Source organism: Podarcis melisellensis (genome assembly GCF_964234715.1).
Source record: "Podarcis melisellensis genome assembly, chromosome: 11".
In the NCBI taxonomy this organism is placed as follows: Eukaryota; Metazoa; Chordata; class Lepidosauria; order Squamata; family Lacertidae; genus Podarcis; species Podarcis melisellensis.
Window position 1 is genome coordinate 52,413,092 of NC_138543.1, and position 15,996 is coordinate 52,429,087.

Consider the following 15,996-nt stretch of genomic DNA (forward strand, 5'->3'; position numbering starts at 1 on the left):
AAAAAACAGAACACTCACTTCCGGTTTTTGATCGTTTGGGAGCCAGAACTTCCGACTCCCAAAGCGTTCAGGAGCCATGGTACGACTGTACAGTGGTACCTCGGGTTACATACGCTTCAGGTTACAGACTCCACTAACCCTGAAATAGTGCCTCAGGTTAAGCACTTTGCTTCAGGATGAGAACAGAAATTGTGCACCGGCGGCGTGGTGGCAGCAGGAGGCCCCATTAGCTAAAGTGGTGCTTCAGGTTAAGAACAGTTTCAGGTTAAGTACAGACCTCTGGAACGAATTAAGTACTTAACCCGAGGTACCACTGTACTCATATTACAAGAGGAGGATTTGTTGTGATTCTCTACGTTGTCGCCCTTCCATTCAAACTACCGGTAATAAAGATATGCAAAGTTGGATGTGGTCATTCAGGCTTTGCTTAAAGTAAGGCTTCTATCTCATTTACAACACCATCTGAACAACACCTACTCAGAAGTCAATCCTACTGAATTCAATGGAGTTTACTCCCAGGTAAGTGTGGGTAAGAACTGCACCAGCCTTAGTCTTTTCTTTTGAGGCTATGAGTCTCAGAACAAAAACTCCCCCTGCTCTTGCAGAAGCTTTTAGCTCTGGGTAAGATCCACAGCACAGATAGCAATTCAAGAACAGACGTGAAAGACATTCCATGCGACCGACCTTATTTGTTCTCGGGTTCAGCATCAAAACCTTGCCTTTTTCTTTTGTATGTACCCTGCGACATGCCAACACGCAGGGAGCGGAAGCTATTCTTAATCTGGAGAACATTCTGTATGGTTTGCCTGGAGAAAGAAAACATTACGTTACACATTACAAAGAGGGCAGTCTTGTTTCACGCTGGCAAGACACAGAGGTACAAGAAAACCCTTTATGGATAGTTAAGCTTTTCTCATGCTGGCTAGATAACACCTATAGCCTGTCAAAACAACAACAACTCGGTCTACAAGCAAGGCAGGGACACCATTTGGATGAATGAAAAAGAGCTAAGAGAAGGGGGTGGGAAGGAACATTAGTGCTTTGCTTTACTCCTGGCACTTTGTGGCTGCGTATATGAGGGTGCAAGGGACGCGGGTGGCGCAGTGGGTTAAACCACAGAGCCTAGGACTTGCCGATCAGAAGGTCGGTGGTTTGAATCCCTGCAACGGGGTGAGCTCCCATTGCTCGGTCCCTGCTCCTGCCAACCTAGCAGTTCGAAAGCACGTCAAAGTGCAAGTATATAAATAGGTACCACTCCAACGGGAAGCTAAAATGGCGTTTCCGTGCGCTGCTCTGGTTCTCCAGAAGCAGCTTAGTCATGCTGGCCACATGACCTGGAAGCTGTACGCCGGCTCCCTCGGCCAATAAAGCAAGATGAGCGCCGCAGCCCCAGAGTCGGCCACGACTGGACCTAATGGTCAGGGGTCCCTTTACCTTTACTATATGAGGGTGCAGCATGACTACAGTAAAAAACAGGTATAGGTAAAGGGCCCTGGACAGTTAAGTCCAGTCAAACACAACTATGGGTTTTGGCGCTCATCTCACTTTTCAGGCCAAGGGAGCCGGCGTTTATCCACAGACAGTTTTCCACGTCATGTGGCCAGCAAGACTAGGCTGCTTCTGGCGCAACAGAACACTGTGATGGAAACCAGAGTACACAGAAACACCGTTTACCTTCCCGCTACAATGGTATCTAGTTATCTGCTCACACTGGCGTGCTTTCGAACTGCTAGGCAGGCAGGAGCTGGGTCACAGCAACAGGAGTTCACTCCGCCGCAGGGATTCAAACCACCAACCTTCCGATCGGCAAGCCCAAGAGGCTCGGTGGTTTAGACCACAGCGCCACCCATGTCCATCATGTGCCATTGCTCACCGAGTTGCAGAAATCGCAAATTTAATTCCCATAACCCTAGAGCAGCAGTTCTCAACCTGTGGGTCCCCAGATGTTGTTGGACTACAACTCCCATCATCTTTGAGCTCTGGCCTTGCTAGCTAGGGGTGATGGGAGTTGTAGTTCAGCAACATCTGGGGACCCACAGGTTGAGAAAGGCTGCCCTTAGAGGCTCAGAGACGTCAGAGAGCTGAACGCTGAGAAATTCAGAATAGACAAAAGAAGGCATTTCTCTGCACAGCTAACCTGTGGAATTCATTCGCACAAGATGTAGTGATCGACACCTACTTGGACGGCTTAGGAAAATTCCACAGAAGACAAGGCTAATCCATGATGGCTATGTTCAGCCTCCATGGTCAAAGGCAGCAATGGTTCCAAAGGTCAGCTATAGAAAGCGCAGAAGCGGAGAAGGATGTTGTGGTTGGCTACAGGATGTTGGACCAGGTGGGCCACTGGCCTGATGCAGCAGAGCTCTTACTACTGTATGTTCTTACTGTAGCTCAGGCATGTCCAACAGGTAGATCGTGATCTACTGGTACATTGCGGGGCATTCCTGGTAGATCTTTGGCCCCCCAGCGATCTCCTCCCCCCTGCAGCTCAACAACTTTGCCTTTCCCAAAAAAGCTCAGCAACTTTGGTCCATCCAACGACAATGGGTAGATCACTGCCCGTTTTTTTATACTATGAGATCGCAGTCTATTGGGAGTGGGCGTCCCTGCTGTAGCTAAACCAAAGTACCTGTAACTGAAACAATCCCATTCCAGGGAAGGGGTACGTAGGGTACATTCTACCATTCTTCCTCTGTTGCTTCCTTGGGTATATTTTAAGATTGCTAGCCCTTTGCAGTAGGGACTTTAGTAAAGCATCTTATACATGGCACAATATAAATAAAATCTTAAAGTTGGAAGGGACCCTAAAGATCATCTCGCCCAACCGCCTGCAATGCGCGACTCTGTAGCTGCCCCATACGGGGATCGAACTTGCAACCTTGGCGTTATCAGCACCACGCTCTAATCAACTGAGCTATCCAGGCACTATAACAACAGCAGCATCTATTGAGTCTTAAGTATTTGTTTTGCAAGCTTGGGCGCAACCTGCATTTCATGGTTTGAAGCAGAGGCCATGCCTATAAATGCTGAATTTTTCAAAAGGGGGAAGGGGGGGTTCTTTGATATGCCATAGCAGGGATGACGAAGCGGTGTTTCTTTGGTCTCATTTGGGTCCCAGAATAATTTTATCTGGTTTTCTAATGTCATTTTATAGAATATTAAATGTGGCGGGGCAAGGAGCGAGATGCCAACGTATTTTAAACAGCAATGAAAATGAAATTCTGGTGGAGGCCTCTTTTGAATAGCATACTGCTCCATGTCTCAAGTTATTGATTACAGTGGTGCCCCGCAAGACGAATGCCTTGCAAGACGAAAAACCCGCTAGACGAAAGGGTTTTCCGTTTTTTGATCCGCTTCGCGAGACGAATTTCCCTAAGGGCTTGCTTCGCAAAATGAAAATGTCTTGCGAGTCTTGCGATTTTTTCCGCTCCCCCCCTTTTTCTAAGCGGCTAAGCCGCTAATAGCCTTTTACCCGCTAAGCCGCTAATAGCGCTAATCCGCTAATAGGGTTGCTTCGCAAGACGAAAAAACCATTAGACGAAGAGACTCACGGAACGGATTATTTTTGTCTTGCGAGGCACCACTGTAATTAGCAAGGGAAGTGGTTATAAAGGTTTGATGAGGCCCTAAGCTACTGAAAGTAATGGGGCCCTTTATATGTCCAGCTGTCATAGAAAACGGGAGATACGTAGCCGTTCCAGCAACATATCTCTAGTTCCTCACACCCAGAAATGCAAGAAGGGCTTTATCTCTTGCTAGAAGCTCGGCCTTGCCCTCATCGGAACTGGAAGGCTCCTATGGGAAAGTCCTGTACACACAAAGACTGTGCACCTGCCCATTAGGGGAAATAGGGAGCCCTGAACATATATTTTATAGACCTCCTTTTTATGCTGAGATTCGTAGAGACACCACTGACTCTTTGCTGAAGAGGCTCGCTGATATTTCAGAAAAGTCTAAACTTAATTCTCTCCTCTTGGGCAAAGATCACAAGACGACCTGGCTGGTAGCCAGATTCTGCGCCCAGATTTGTAGGCACAGATCATCCTCTAGAATAAAATAGCTTATTAGGGAAAAGCTGAAGTCGTCCTTTGGGGTGCCTTAGGGTCAATTTTTATGATAGTCCAAATCTCAGTTGTACGGGTGTATGTATATATCTCAATTTTAACACATGAGCTATTGCTGCAAGCTGCTCTAATTGTATATTTTATCTTTATGAACGCTTTTTATTGTGTTATGCGAGCTGGTCTTTGACCGTAATAAATTATCTCTCTATATTAAGTACGGCTTTGAAATCAAGATTCCGGACCCTATTATACAAGGTGAGGCTACTGCCATAAATTGCTCTTTAAAAACAATAAATCCATTGCCAGGAATGTAAAAACCTCCAAATGTCCTTTGGAAAGTTCCGACAGCAATGCGGGAACCGATTGTGCCTTTTTATTTTTAGTCTGCCTTGAGTTCCATCTCTCTTAGCTGCCCGCTTTAAGATGCAGGTATTATGGGAGAGAGAAACGACTTTGTTTTCTAAATCACGAATTTGGTGCACATCTGCAAACCTTTGCTGCGTAGGCCCTTTAAAAACAAAGTAGAAAGAATATGAATAAGAAGTTTTCTTTTGAATCAGGCTAGTTCAGAGGGACCTGTGGCCAAGTTTATTCATTTACAGCCTGGCAACAGAAGCAACGGAAACTTCGTTGCTAACAGAAACACAAGCTGCTTTCTGAAGAGCGCTTAAGTGACTAGGGACAAAACCCAGCTGGCCTGCTGGAATTAATTGGTCGAGAAAGATCTATGGCAGAAATCTGTATCAAATCCAATTTATTGAAGAGATGCCATTGGTACACAGACAATTCAAACAGGAGAACTTGACCTAGGTTGAAGGTTTTTAGAACCTGTCAAACAACAAAAAGATTTTGGAGCTTATTTGCCACTCGGCTTTTAATGGAACTAATTAACTAATGCTTTGAAGTTATGCTCTGCAATGCCTCAGTGAAGAAGCTGTGAATCAGTCGGAGTTCTCCAATAAACCCCCCTGAAAGGTAATTTCCCTGGACACAGTCTGAAAGGCAACTCCAGACAGATTCGTCAATTGCTACTGGGGTTGCACCTCAGATAACGCGGGTCCTTAGATCCCAATTTGACAGCAATTAGCACTACAGTACGTTCTGCTCTGCATTACTGACAGGCATCCATTAGAGGAGGATAAGCACCTTCAAATATATTTAGCCATGATATAAAGCCAACAGAAGGTACTCCTCCCAACAAATTAATTTACCTGTCTCCAGTTAATGAGCAACCTGTGGAACCGGATTGCTCTCCCGTTGCAGGAGGAGGAACAAATGAAATATGATACAAGTGTCATCTGGCCCCGGTACAATCTAATTAGCCATTACTTATTCTCTCCCAAACTCTGTCCTTGAACTCATAATTTAAAATAAATGCCGATTAAACCATAATGAATTCGGACTTTCTACTTGTCCTTCAAATTAATTTCTTAATTTAGTTTTTCAACACAAGGAGAACACACACATTAGGTTTGTTTGTTTTTTATTATTTCTTTTTGCCATGGGTAAGAAAAGTTGCCCCGGTGCTTTAAACCATGGGGCAAGCAGGAGTTGGGGGAATGAGGCAGCGTGGGGGAAATGGGGCAGGGCACTTGCTATGCCCCTGCTCACCTAGGGGCTACTGCTAATCGCCCCAGGTGAGCGTGTGAATATGAGCGTGAAAGGTTGAGTCAAGTGTGCCAAATACCAGCTTGGCAAAACAAGTAAGTCTTGCAGTGGTTTCAGGTTTAGGGCTTGTCCACAAAGCCCAAGTGATTATTTTCCCCACTTGTCCTGTGCTGTCTACACAAGTCCAAGTAATTTTTCATTTGTCACAGTTTTCTCTTAGAAAACCTGCTATTTACTGCTGAAACGGAACAAGCTGCAATCCACAGAAAAACCAATTAACGTTTTGAAATATACTCGGAGTCGAGTGTGGATTTCATGCTCTTTATTCAGCTCATAGTAGTGAGGAATGGAAGTTCCCCTGAAATGTCTGCTTTATATACCGTATTTTTCGCTCTATAAGACGCACCAGACCACAAGACGCACCTAGTTTTTGGAGGAGGAAAACAAGAGAAAAAATATTCTGAATCTCAGAAGCCAGAACAGCAAGAGGAATCGCTGTGCAGTGAAAGCTGCAATCCCTCTTGCTGTTCTGGCTTCTGGGATAGCTGCGCAGCCTGCATTCGCTCCATAAGACGCACACACATTTCCCCTTACCTTTTAGGAGGGAAAAAGTGAGTCTTATAGAGCAAAAAATACGGTACATTATTTACACAATGGGCCCCACGTGATTGGCTAATTCTGGGATTCTCCTGTAGGCCAATGAGGTTGTGGAGTCACTTCCACCTGGAGCTGGATTGGGTGGCTCCTGCGGACCAATCAGACTGCTGCATTCTGAATGCTATTGTTCTAGGACCAATCAGACTGCTGCATTCTGAATCCTATTGTTCTAGGACCAACCAGACTGCTGCATTTTGGATCCTATTCAACTCAGTACATAACATGTTTATTCTGATTCAGCGGTGAACAGCGGGTTTTCCCGGGGTGGGAGCAGTGGGACAAGCAGAAGTGGGGGCGACCACTTAACTATCACTAATCCGGTCACTTACTCCACACAAAGCACTGGCGCAGCTTTCCTGGGGGAGGAATCCTCAGCAAACAGCAGGTAAGTTGGAGGTAAGTTGAAAAGCCACAGCAGTTCAGACGAGGAGGAAATCAGAAAGATGTGGACTTGGCAAGCCACGGATGCAGGGGGAAGCGATGATTTGAAAAGGGATACAGCTGCGATTGAATCCCCTTCAATGTTTTTGTTTTTTGGGGACGGGGAATAAATGCAATTGTGGCAAACCAAGGATGCAGAAGGGAGCCATGATGCTGGGACAGGGGGAATCATAGAGTTGGGAAAGACCCCAAGAATCCATCTAGTCCAACCCCCTGCAATGCAGGAATATCAGCTAAAGCATCCATGACAGATGACCACTGAACCTCTGCTGGAAAACGAAGGGGAGTCTACCACATAGCTGTCAACTTACAGATTTGAAAATAAGGGAGGAGCAGCCTCGAAAATAAGGGATCAGCAGCCAAAATACGGGATTTTCCGGGCACAGGTATGCTCAACTTCTGAGCCCCTCCAAGCCAAAGGCAGAAAGCCCAGCCAGCAGCCAAACGAAGCCTCATCAATAAGGGACAGCAGCAGGACATGGCACTGGGATAAGGGACTGTCCCACCAAATAAGGGACGCTTGACAGCTATGGTCTACCACCTCCTGAGAGAGACCGTTCCTCTGTCAAACAGCTCTTGCTGTCAGAAAGTTGTTCCTGTTGTTTAGTCCTGTTGTTCAGTCCAAATCTCCTTTCTTGTAACTTGAAGCCATTGGTTCGAATCCTACTATCCAGAGCAGGAGTAAACAAGCTTGCTCCATTTTCCATAGGACAGCCCTTGAGATATTTGAAGATGGCTATCATATCATATCATATCATATGCGGCAGCTAGACTGGTGACTGGGAGTGGCTGCTGAGACCATATAACACCAGTCCTGAAAGAGCTTCATTGGCTCCCAGTGCATTTTGGAGCAAAATTCAAAGTGTTGGTGCTGACCTTGAAAGCCCTAAACAGCCTCGGCCCAGTATACCTGAAGGAGTGTCTCCACCCCCATCGTTCTGCCCGGACACTGAGGTCCAGCGCTGAGGGCCTTCTGGTGGTTCCCTCGCTGCAAAAAGCCAAGTTACAGGGAACCAGACAGAGGGCCTTCTCGGTAGTGGCACCCGCCCTGTGGAACTGGTGACAGACATAATTCTCCTCCTTCCCATTTTATCTTCACAACAATCCTGTGAGGTCGGGTAGCTCAGATACATTGGCTGGCCCAAGGTCACCCAGTAATCAACCTTGATGGCTGACTGGGGACCTGCACCCTGGGATGCTAGTCCTACCCAGAGTAAACCCATAGATCACAAAGTAGGTGCATTAATTTCAACGGGATTACTCTGAGCAGGGCTTGGTTGAATAAAACCCCAGGTTCGCTAAATCAGGTTGGCATCCTACAGCTCCCTGCCTGATTTTATGTAGAAAAGTTCTGACACTCATTTTTTTCCCTGGAGACATGTGATTTCCGTTCAATCAGACCAGAGGCACCAATGGCTTTCCCCCTCCTAATTGTATTACCCATCTCGATTTCACAAAGCCAATAATTTTTGGTATCTGGAAGACGGCATTTCTCTGAGTCACGGACGATTGCTGGTTTCTGAGGGGAAACCTCTTATCAGAAGGGCAGCTGGCCAGTTCAAACTAATCGTTAGCACTGTACAAAGGCGCTTATCTAGGGAGCAAATGTTTCCCATCAGTGGGACCCAGTGTACACTGATGTTGAGTTTCAATCTGTTTTTGGTTTATTGTTAGTTTGAGCTTTTCCAAATTATTGCTGTTAATTCTTGTTCTCTTCTTATTTTATCTGCAAGCCGCCTTGAGTCCCTGTCAGGGGGGAAGGGAGGGCATAGCTAAATATATTCTATTTTTGCAATAATAATTCTTGTTGATAAAACCATTGTTTTATATTATCTGTAAACCACTGACAGGTTTATTGTTGTTGTTTTTTACTATCCAGAAGTGTATAAATTCCATGAAATAAATAAATATTAGAGCCAGCTGATGCATTTACATTATTCGTCTCCAGCCAGCCCCTAACACTCAGAGGTAGTTATCATAACATTTTTTTTAAAAAAGAAAATGAAGGTGGGGGCACGAGAGAGTACATTTCTGACGATCGATCGTCAAATGACTTATATCTGTGGAATACAGTTTATTAACACTGCAATATTGCAAGCAGTTTGCCCAACAATTTATAATAACAACTCAACAATGTGGAAGGTACTGTGTCATTAAATCTCCAAAGGAAGGTTTGGATAACAGCCCGGATTGGAAGGATTAACGACTTGGGAGTTGCTGCATCATGAAACTTCAGATAACAGACTTGGACAACAGCCCGGACTGGAATGGAGTCAGGGGAAGCTGCGCTGGCAAATAGACAGTTGGAAAAATATACAGACACAGAGATAAAGCTGTGTTCGACGGACGAAAGGATATATGATTCCTGACACGATTGAGAATCGTAGAGACAGAGACAGAGAACTTTAAAGCGTTAAAATCGGGATGTGGAAAATACGAAAGGTCCAGACTATGAGGAGCCCTGAAAAATTAATAATTACAATTTGGATTCTAATTTGGTCTTTTTTATTTTAGTTTTTTGTTTTAACTGGATTACGATTGGATATGTTGATTGGATGTTTTTTATTGGAAAATTAATAAAAATGATTAAAAAAAGAATGTACATTTCTTCTGAATTAAAAAAAAAGTTATTCAAAAGCAGTCAAAGCAATGTTTACACGAAACATGGGGGAAAGTGGACGGCTCAAAGATGTAAATTTTATTTTTCTGAGCTGGGCTAGTTCCCACACATATTGACACATACCCTCCATCAAGACAAGCAAGAGGCAAATTCCAGCCAGGCAAAAACACTCCAGGAGGGTGCAAAGTCAGGCCAGCAAAACGCACGGGCTAGGAAGCGGGTGTGGAATGGGGAGAGAAGTTTGAGCGCTGGGCTAGAACCTGGGAGACCAAGGTTCGAATCCCCACTCAGTCATGAAGTTCACTGGGTGAACTTGGGAAGGTCCCTGACTCTCAGCCTAGCCTACCTCACAGGGTTGCTGTTAGGAGGATAAAATGGGGAGAAGAATGCACACCATCTAAACATAGAAATAGAATAAGCAGAGAGGTCTATGCCAAGAGGGAGCATTCCATTGGGCCTCAGCAGAAGAAAATAAGAAAAGCAACAGGACATCGCCTAGACTTAGGCCCATTCACCTCCATTGAGTCACATGCTGCCAAGACCACATAACACTGGTCTTGAAAGACCTACATTGGCTCCCAGTACATTTCCAAGCACAATTCAAAGTGTTGGTGCTGACCTTTAAAGCCCTAAACGGCCTCGGTCCAGTATACCTGAAGGAGCGTCTCCACCCCCATCGTTCTACCCGGACACTGAGCTCCAGTGCCGAGGGCCTTCTGGCAGCTCCCTCACTGCGAGAGGCCAAGTTACAGGGAACCAGGCAGAGGGCCTTCTTGGTAGTGGCACCCACCCTGTGGAACGCCCTCCCACCAGAAGTCAAAGAGAACAACAACTACCAGACTTTTAGAAGACATCTGAAGGCAGCCCTGTTCAGGGAAGCTTTTAATGTTTGACGGACTATTGTATTTTAACATTGTGTTGGAAGCCGCCCAGATGAAACCCAGCCAGATGAGTGGGATATAAATAATCAATTATTTATTATTATTATTATTATTATTATTATTATTATTATTATGCCCATCCTGCTTATGGATAAAGCAGAGGTGTCTGTTTTTATTTTCACCAGAACTATTAGGGGGAAAGTGCTTCAGGTAATGAGGCACCATGTTATTGGCCAAACCACTTCAGGCTCCGTGTGGGGGCTCACAAAACGGAACACTCCTCCATGCAAATCCTTCCTTGCATATAGAAACCTAGCATGTCAGGAGAAGAGGAACACATTTCCTTGAGCATACTGAACTCCCTGCATTCTGAAAACCAGGGGATAGGGGAGCCTTTCTCCCTGACATGCTAGCTTTCTAATCTATGGGGAGGATTATTTTCTTTTTAAAAAAGGATCACAAGGGCCTCCAAGCTGCAGTCCAAAGTAAGAAAGAGCAGAGACCTTGTACAGGATTAGACCTCATCCAAAGGCATGAGGACCATTAAAATGAAGGACTTTATGCTCCTTAGAACAAGCAAGATGAATCACAGTACTAAGCGTCCGCTCTTTTTGTGGAAATAGCCAGACCTTTTTATAAGCTTGAGACAGAACAGCTCATGCTAGATTGGCTCACCACTTTAGCAGAGATAAAACAGGCTATAATTCATTAAGCTGGGCAAGTTCCAGGTACAAATTGATCGATGCATTATGCCTCTGCTTCAAACAAATAGAGACACTGCCTCTGCATATTAGATTTCAGAATCAGTTAATTCTTCGCATTTTTGTCCCGCAGCAAAAAAGTGAAGACATTTAGGTTGGATGTTACAGACATAATAATGCAATTATCTTGCTCAAGATGATGACTACATCAAAAATATATAATGTACTGGAGTGCAGTGAGCAACCACATATTTTCAGGTGGTCCTAAATAATCTACTTTGGACTTCATGACTTTATAGACAGAGTAGGAAAATTGGAAACACGTTAATGCCCGTTTTTAATAGTTTGTTTCTAGACCTGTAGTTAAAGGTAAAGGTACCCCTGCCCGTACGGTGCCCGACTCTAGGGTTGCGCGCTCATCTCGCTCAAGAGGCCGGGAGCCGGCACCGTCCAAAGACACTTCCGGGTCACGTTGCCAGCGTGACGAAGCTGCAACTGGCAAGCCAGCACCAGTGCCGCACATGGAAACGCCGTTTACCTTCCCGCTATAAAGCGGTACCTATTTATCTACTTGCACTTAGGGGTGCTTTCAAACTGCTAGTTGGGCAGGAGCTGGGACCGAACGACAGGAGCTCACTCCGCCGCGGGGATTCGAACCGCCGACCTTGCTATCAGCAAGTCCTAGGCACTGAGGTTTTACCCACAGCGCCACCCGCATCCCTAAGACCTGTAGTTAAAGCCTCCTAATAGTGTAAATAGTAAAAGTAGGCATACAGTATTTAATTCCTTTGCCTGTGTATGAAACGGAGAGCATCACAGAGACACAGAAAAGAAACTTCAAAGTGGCACTTCTGTGGCAAGCAAAACACATCTACAACCAGCTTGTTCAAACTAGAAGCAAGTTTTAGGTTTGCTCCTTTCAGGGATGAAGGAGTATGTAAGTATGTGATGCAACTGTCTAAGAAGGGACTCTCTAACATTGTCTCTCTACTTTATTTCCTGCTAATGGTAGATTTTAAGATTTCATAATGCTAAAGAAAGAGAACCTACCTCACCCCATGACAAGCTGCACTCCATTCCCAACAACAGGGGAATTTAAAGACCGCATATCAAACATAGTTTGTCCTTGCATTTTTGTGTGCTTTGTTTTACAAACTGGGGACATGGAACCATTTTCCAGCTGTGTGGAACTCCGCTTTTGTCGTGATACACAAGGCCCTAAAAACTTATCGATTCCCTGCTGCTTTCTTGTGATTAAAGCTCTTAACAGGCCTGCTGCAGTTCAGCTATTGATTTTGACCCTGAAAGGCAGGTTATGCATATATTAAATAAATAAACATTAACCTGCAAAGGAAAGTGGAAGACCAGTGCGTGAAGTGGGCGGGGTTTTCAACCTCTCCCCTCATACCCCTGCGGCTAAAAAGCTGCTTAATTTGGCCGGCAAAAGATCCTTTTGCATTTTATAACACAGGACAGAAATGGATGAGGACAGACAACACACAACTAAGTCCTCATGGCTATTCTTCCCCCATTGTGCTAATTTTCAGGGACTTATGAAAGAAACTGAAGAGAAGGCACTTGTCACTGTGGGTATGTTTGTTACACCCCTCCACCACATAAAATGCAGTAAGATTGACAGCTCCAAGCCCAATACTACAATGCAGAATTTCCCATGCAGCAGTATCTCACGGGACATTTACAGTGCTCTGGAATACATAAGCAGGTGGCAGAAGCCAAAGTACGGTACTCTACATGCAAAGATGTGCACATGGCAGGTGGCTCTAGCAAGTGAGCCACTGAGCATATTACAAGGAACAGACTGAACACTATAGAAAAATACCAGAGCCACCAGCCCACCTGCTAAGGAGAGACATTCCTGTGTTCTGCGTATGTCCCTCCAAACTAAGGAAATGGTTTTATACAACAGAAAGCAAAACTCACTATGGCTGTGCTGACAGCACAAGTGGTCTTTATTTGCAGCAATTAAAGGTGGAATGGAAAATAATATTCCAGTGAACCACAAGCAAAGAAAGGATCAGGAAAAAGAGTCAAGAATTAACCATCAATTAGTTGTTTCTATTTCTGCAGTTTACATGATAAACTTACAAGGAACATTTCATTATTTCTATTCTGGTCCTCTTTCTATGGCCCATTAGAATGGGATTTTTCTTTCTCTCTTTGCTGCTGCAAGCTCTAAGTGACGTTTTGGCTCTACATATGTCAAAGTCACTGCAAAAGAAATCTGCGATCAAACCCAGAGTGAAAATGTTTGCTTCCGAGTCTGAAATCTTCACTTCCTGACTTTTACGGTTGAGAAGAGAGAGGTTCACTTCAGGCCAAGAGCTGACACACAAAATGGCTTTGCTCTAAGGGCTGGACGTGCAGCAATAAGGATGACTAGTTTTAAAGCTCAACTACTATCAGATTTTAGCTTGAAGGTTTAGCTACCCTTCAGGATATGTTTCTTCACCACACAGACCTGCCTCTTTACTGACAAGTCTTCACTAAAGTGAAGGTTTTTTGCAAATATGCTCTCACTTGCTTTTATAACACACACACACTTGATTTCAGACAGCTTGTTTCCTTCAAAATAAAACCGTAAACACTGTCCCAAGCAGATTGTGCTGTCCCAAAGAACTTTGCCAGATACCAGTAAGCAGCCTGCAGAAATGCAAACCATCCCCACTGTTGGAAGTAATGATTTGCAAACAGAAGACTGCGAAAAATAAATCGGATATGGATCTGAGCAGGAGGGGGGCTCGTCCTGCCCATGCGAAAAATCTGTTTCTAAAAACAAATTATTTTTAGGAGATCACCACCCCACAGCGTGGATGCTTAACAGTCTACTTAAAGACACACAATTTTACCCGCATCCTAAATCACTCAACAGAGGGCCTGCGGAGATGCACTATTTACCAAGCAAGTTTCAAAATGCCAGTGGTCCATCCAGCAGCCACTGCTATGATGAATTATTATTATTAATAATTATTATATTATAATATAATAATTATTAATAATAGTAACACCAGCTTGAGCTGCAGTTTAATTATAAATTTGCCCACAGCAAACACACACACATACATGAAAAGTATATGTATATATGTAAAGGTACATTAAGAGTCTAAAAGACAGGTCCCGGGGAGGGAAAAGGACTGAACTGAAAGGCAACCAGGAAGAAAATAAATTGAATATAACTACAAAGGGCAACCATAAGAAACGCAGGTTGTAGATTTTAATAAAAGCGCGAAATAGTTTACCAGGCAAGTGGCTGCCGACACCTTCTGCTCTTCGTCGCAGCGCTATGTGATGCTATTCCACCATCTAAGCCCTCTGCCAAGCCCACGATCCTCCTGCAGGCCCCGGGAGTGAATAACGCACGCAAGCCGGAGTCAGGGAGCGACACCCTGCGGGGCGGGTCTTCCCTCGCTGAGCGACATCGCAGCCCGACCAATGAAAGGCGCAGGCGAGTAGAAAGCCGGCCGCGGCCGCCAGCCAATGGTGCTTCTGCCGCTCGGTCCCGCCGCTCTCGCCGTGGAACCACGGAAGGCGGAAAGGAGGGGATGCGCGGGGGGGGGGGGCTTATTTGAATTATGCTGATAAGCTGGCCGGAGCAGCCAATCAGAGCGCTCTCGTAAGGCTAAACTAAAGCATCTTCAGAAGGACCACCGCGCCGGGATGCAGAGGAAAACATCTGGCTGGGGAGATGATGGCGGACTTGAGAGGCAAGGAAAGCGACGCGAGGTTGGTGGGTGCGGCTTGGCCAGCCGGCGCTGATTTAAAGAGGAAGTCTATGAGAGAGTTCGCACGAGCGTTTGGGGGTCACCTGAAATTCCTCCACGTGTTGCTGGCCACCTGTAGCCAAGCAAATACATATTTTGTTGACAGGGCTTTTTTTCAGCAGGGATTCACCAGAACTCAGTTCCGGCACCTCTCAGGTGGACACCATTGCCATTATAAGAGAACAAGGGAGGCTTTAATTTTGAGTTCCAGCACCTCTTTTTCCAGAAAAATAGCACTGATTGGGACGCGGGTGGCACTGTGGGTTAAACCACAGAGCCTAGGACTTTCCGATCAGAAGGTCGGAAGGTTTGAATCCCCGCAACGGGGTGAGCTCCCGTTGCTCGGTCCCTGCTCCTGCCAACCTAGCAGTTCAAAAGCATGTCAAAGTGCAAGTAGATAAATAGGTACCACTCCGATGGGAAGGTAAATGGCGTTTCTGTGCGCTGCTCTGGTTTGCCAGAAATGGCTTAGTCATGCTGGCCACATGACCCAGAAGCTGTACGCCGGCTCCCTCGGCCAATAAAGCGAGATGAGCGCTGCAGCCCCAGAGTCGGTCACAACTGGACCTAATGGTCAGGGGTCCCTTTACCTTTACCTTTAGCACTGATTGTTTACATTTATATCCAACCTTTTTCTCCAAGGAGTTCAATATGTTTACACTTCTCCTCCTCCTCATTTGATTCTCACAACAACTCTGTGAGGTAGGTAGTTTTATTTTATTACATTTATGCACCACCCTTCATCCGAGAAATACAGGACAGTTTACAATGTAGAAACACAAAGATACATAACATAATGAAAAACAAAACAATAACACCTCCTCCCCCCACACACATAAGACACATTTATTAATGTAAGCTGCCAAATGTCCAAACCGATAGGAGGCCTTACATGTTTGTACGCACCAGAGCTTGGTAAATAGGGACACCTCTCCAGGTGAATAGAGAGGAGGTGGGTGTAAAGGGTATGACAAAACAATAGTTGCGTAAGAGGCAGCAGCAGAGAGAGAGAGCTTGGGATTGACTGAGGGCACCTAGAGATGCATGACTGTGGCCATATTCACACCATTTAAAGCAGTATGATACCACTTTTAAAGTTACAGATAGGTAGCCGTGTTGGTCTGCCATAGTCCAAACAAAAAAAATTCCTTCCAGTAGCACCTTAAAGACCAACTAAGTCAGTTCTTGGTATGAGCTTTCGTGAAGTGTGCATGCACATGAAAGCTCATACCAAGAACTGACTTA

The 15,996-nt window shown here is 45.2% G+C and overlaps 1 protein-coding gene across 1 annotated transcript in view; it reads right to left on the minus strand.

The window, feature by feature from the left end:
• ME2 (malic enzyme 2) overlaps window positions 1-14,388 on the minus strand; it is a 39,216-nt gene extending 24,828 nt beyond the window's left edge. The window contains exons 1-2 of the mRNA XM_081929786.1: window positions 14,230-14,388; window positions 685-806 (exon numbers count right to left, since the gene is read on the minus strand). Of these exons, the coding sequence (XP_081785912.1) occupies window positions 685-792 (108 nt within the window). The 5' untranslated portion in view covers window positions 793-806; window positions 14,230-14,388. The remainder of the gene's footprint in view (window positions 1-684; window positions 807-14,229) is intronic.
• Between the last annotated feature and the right edge of the window lie 1,608 nt (window positions 14,389-15,996).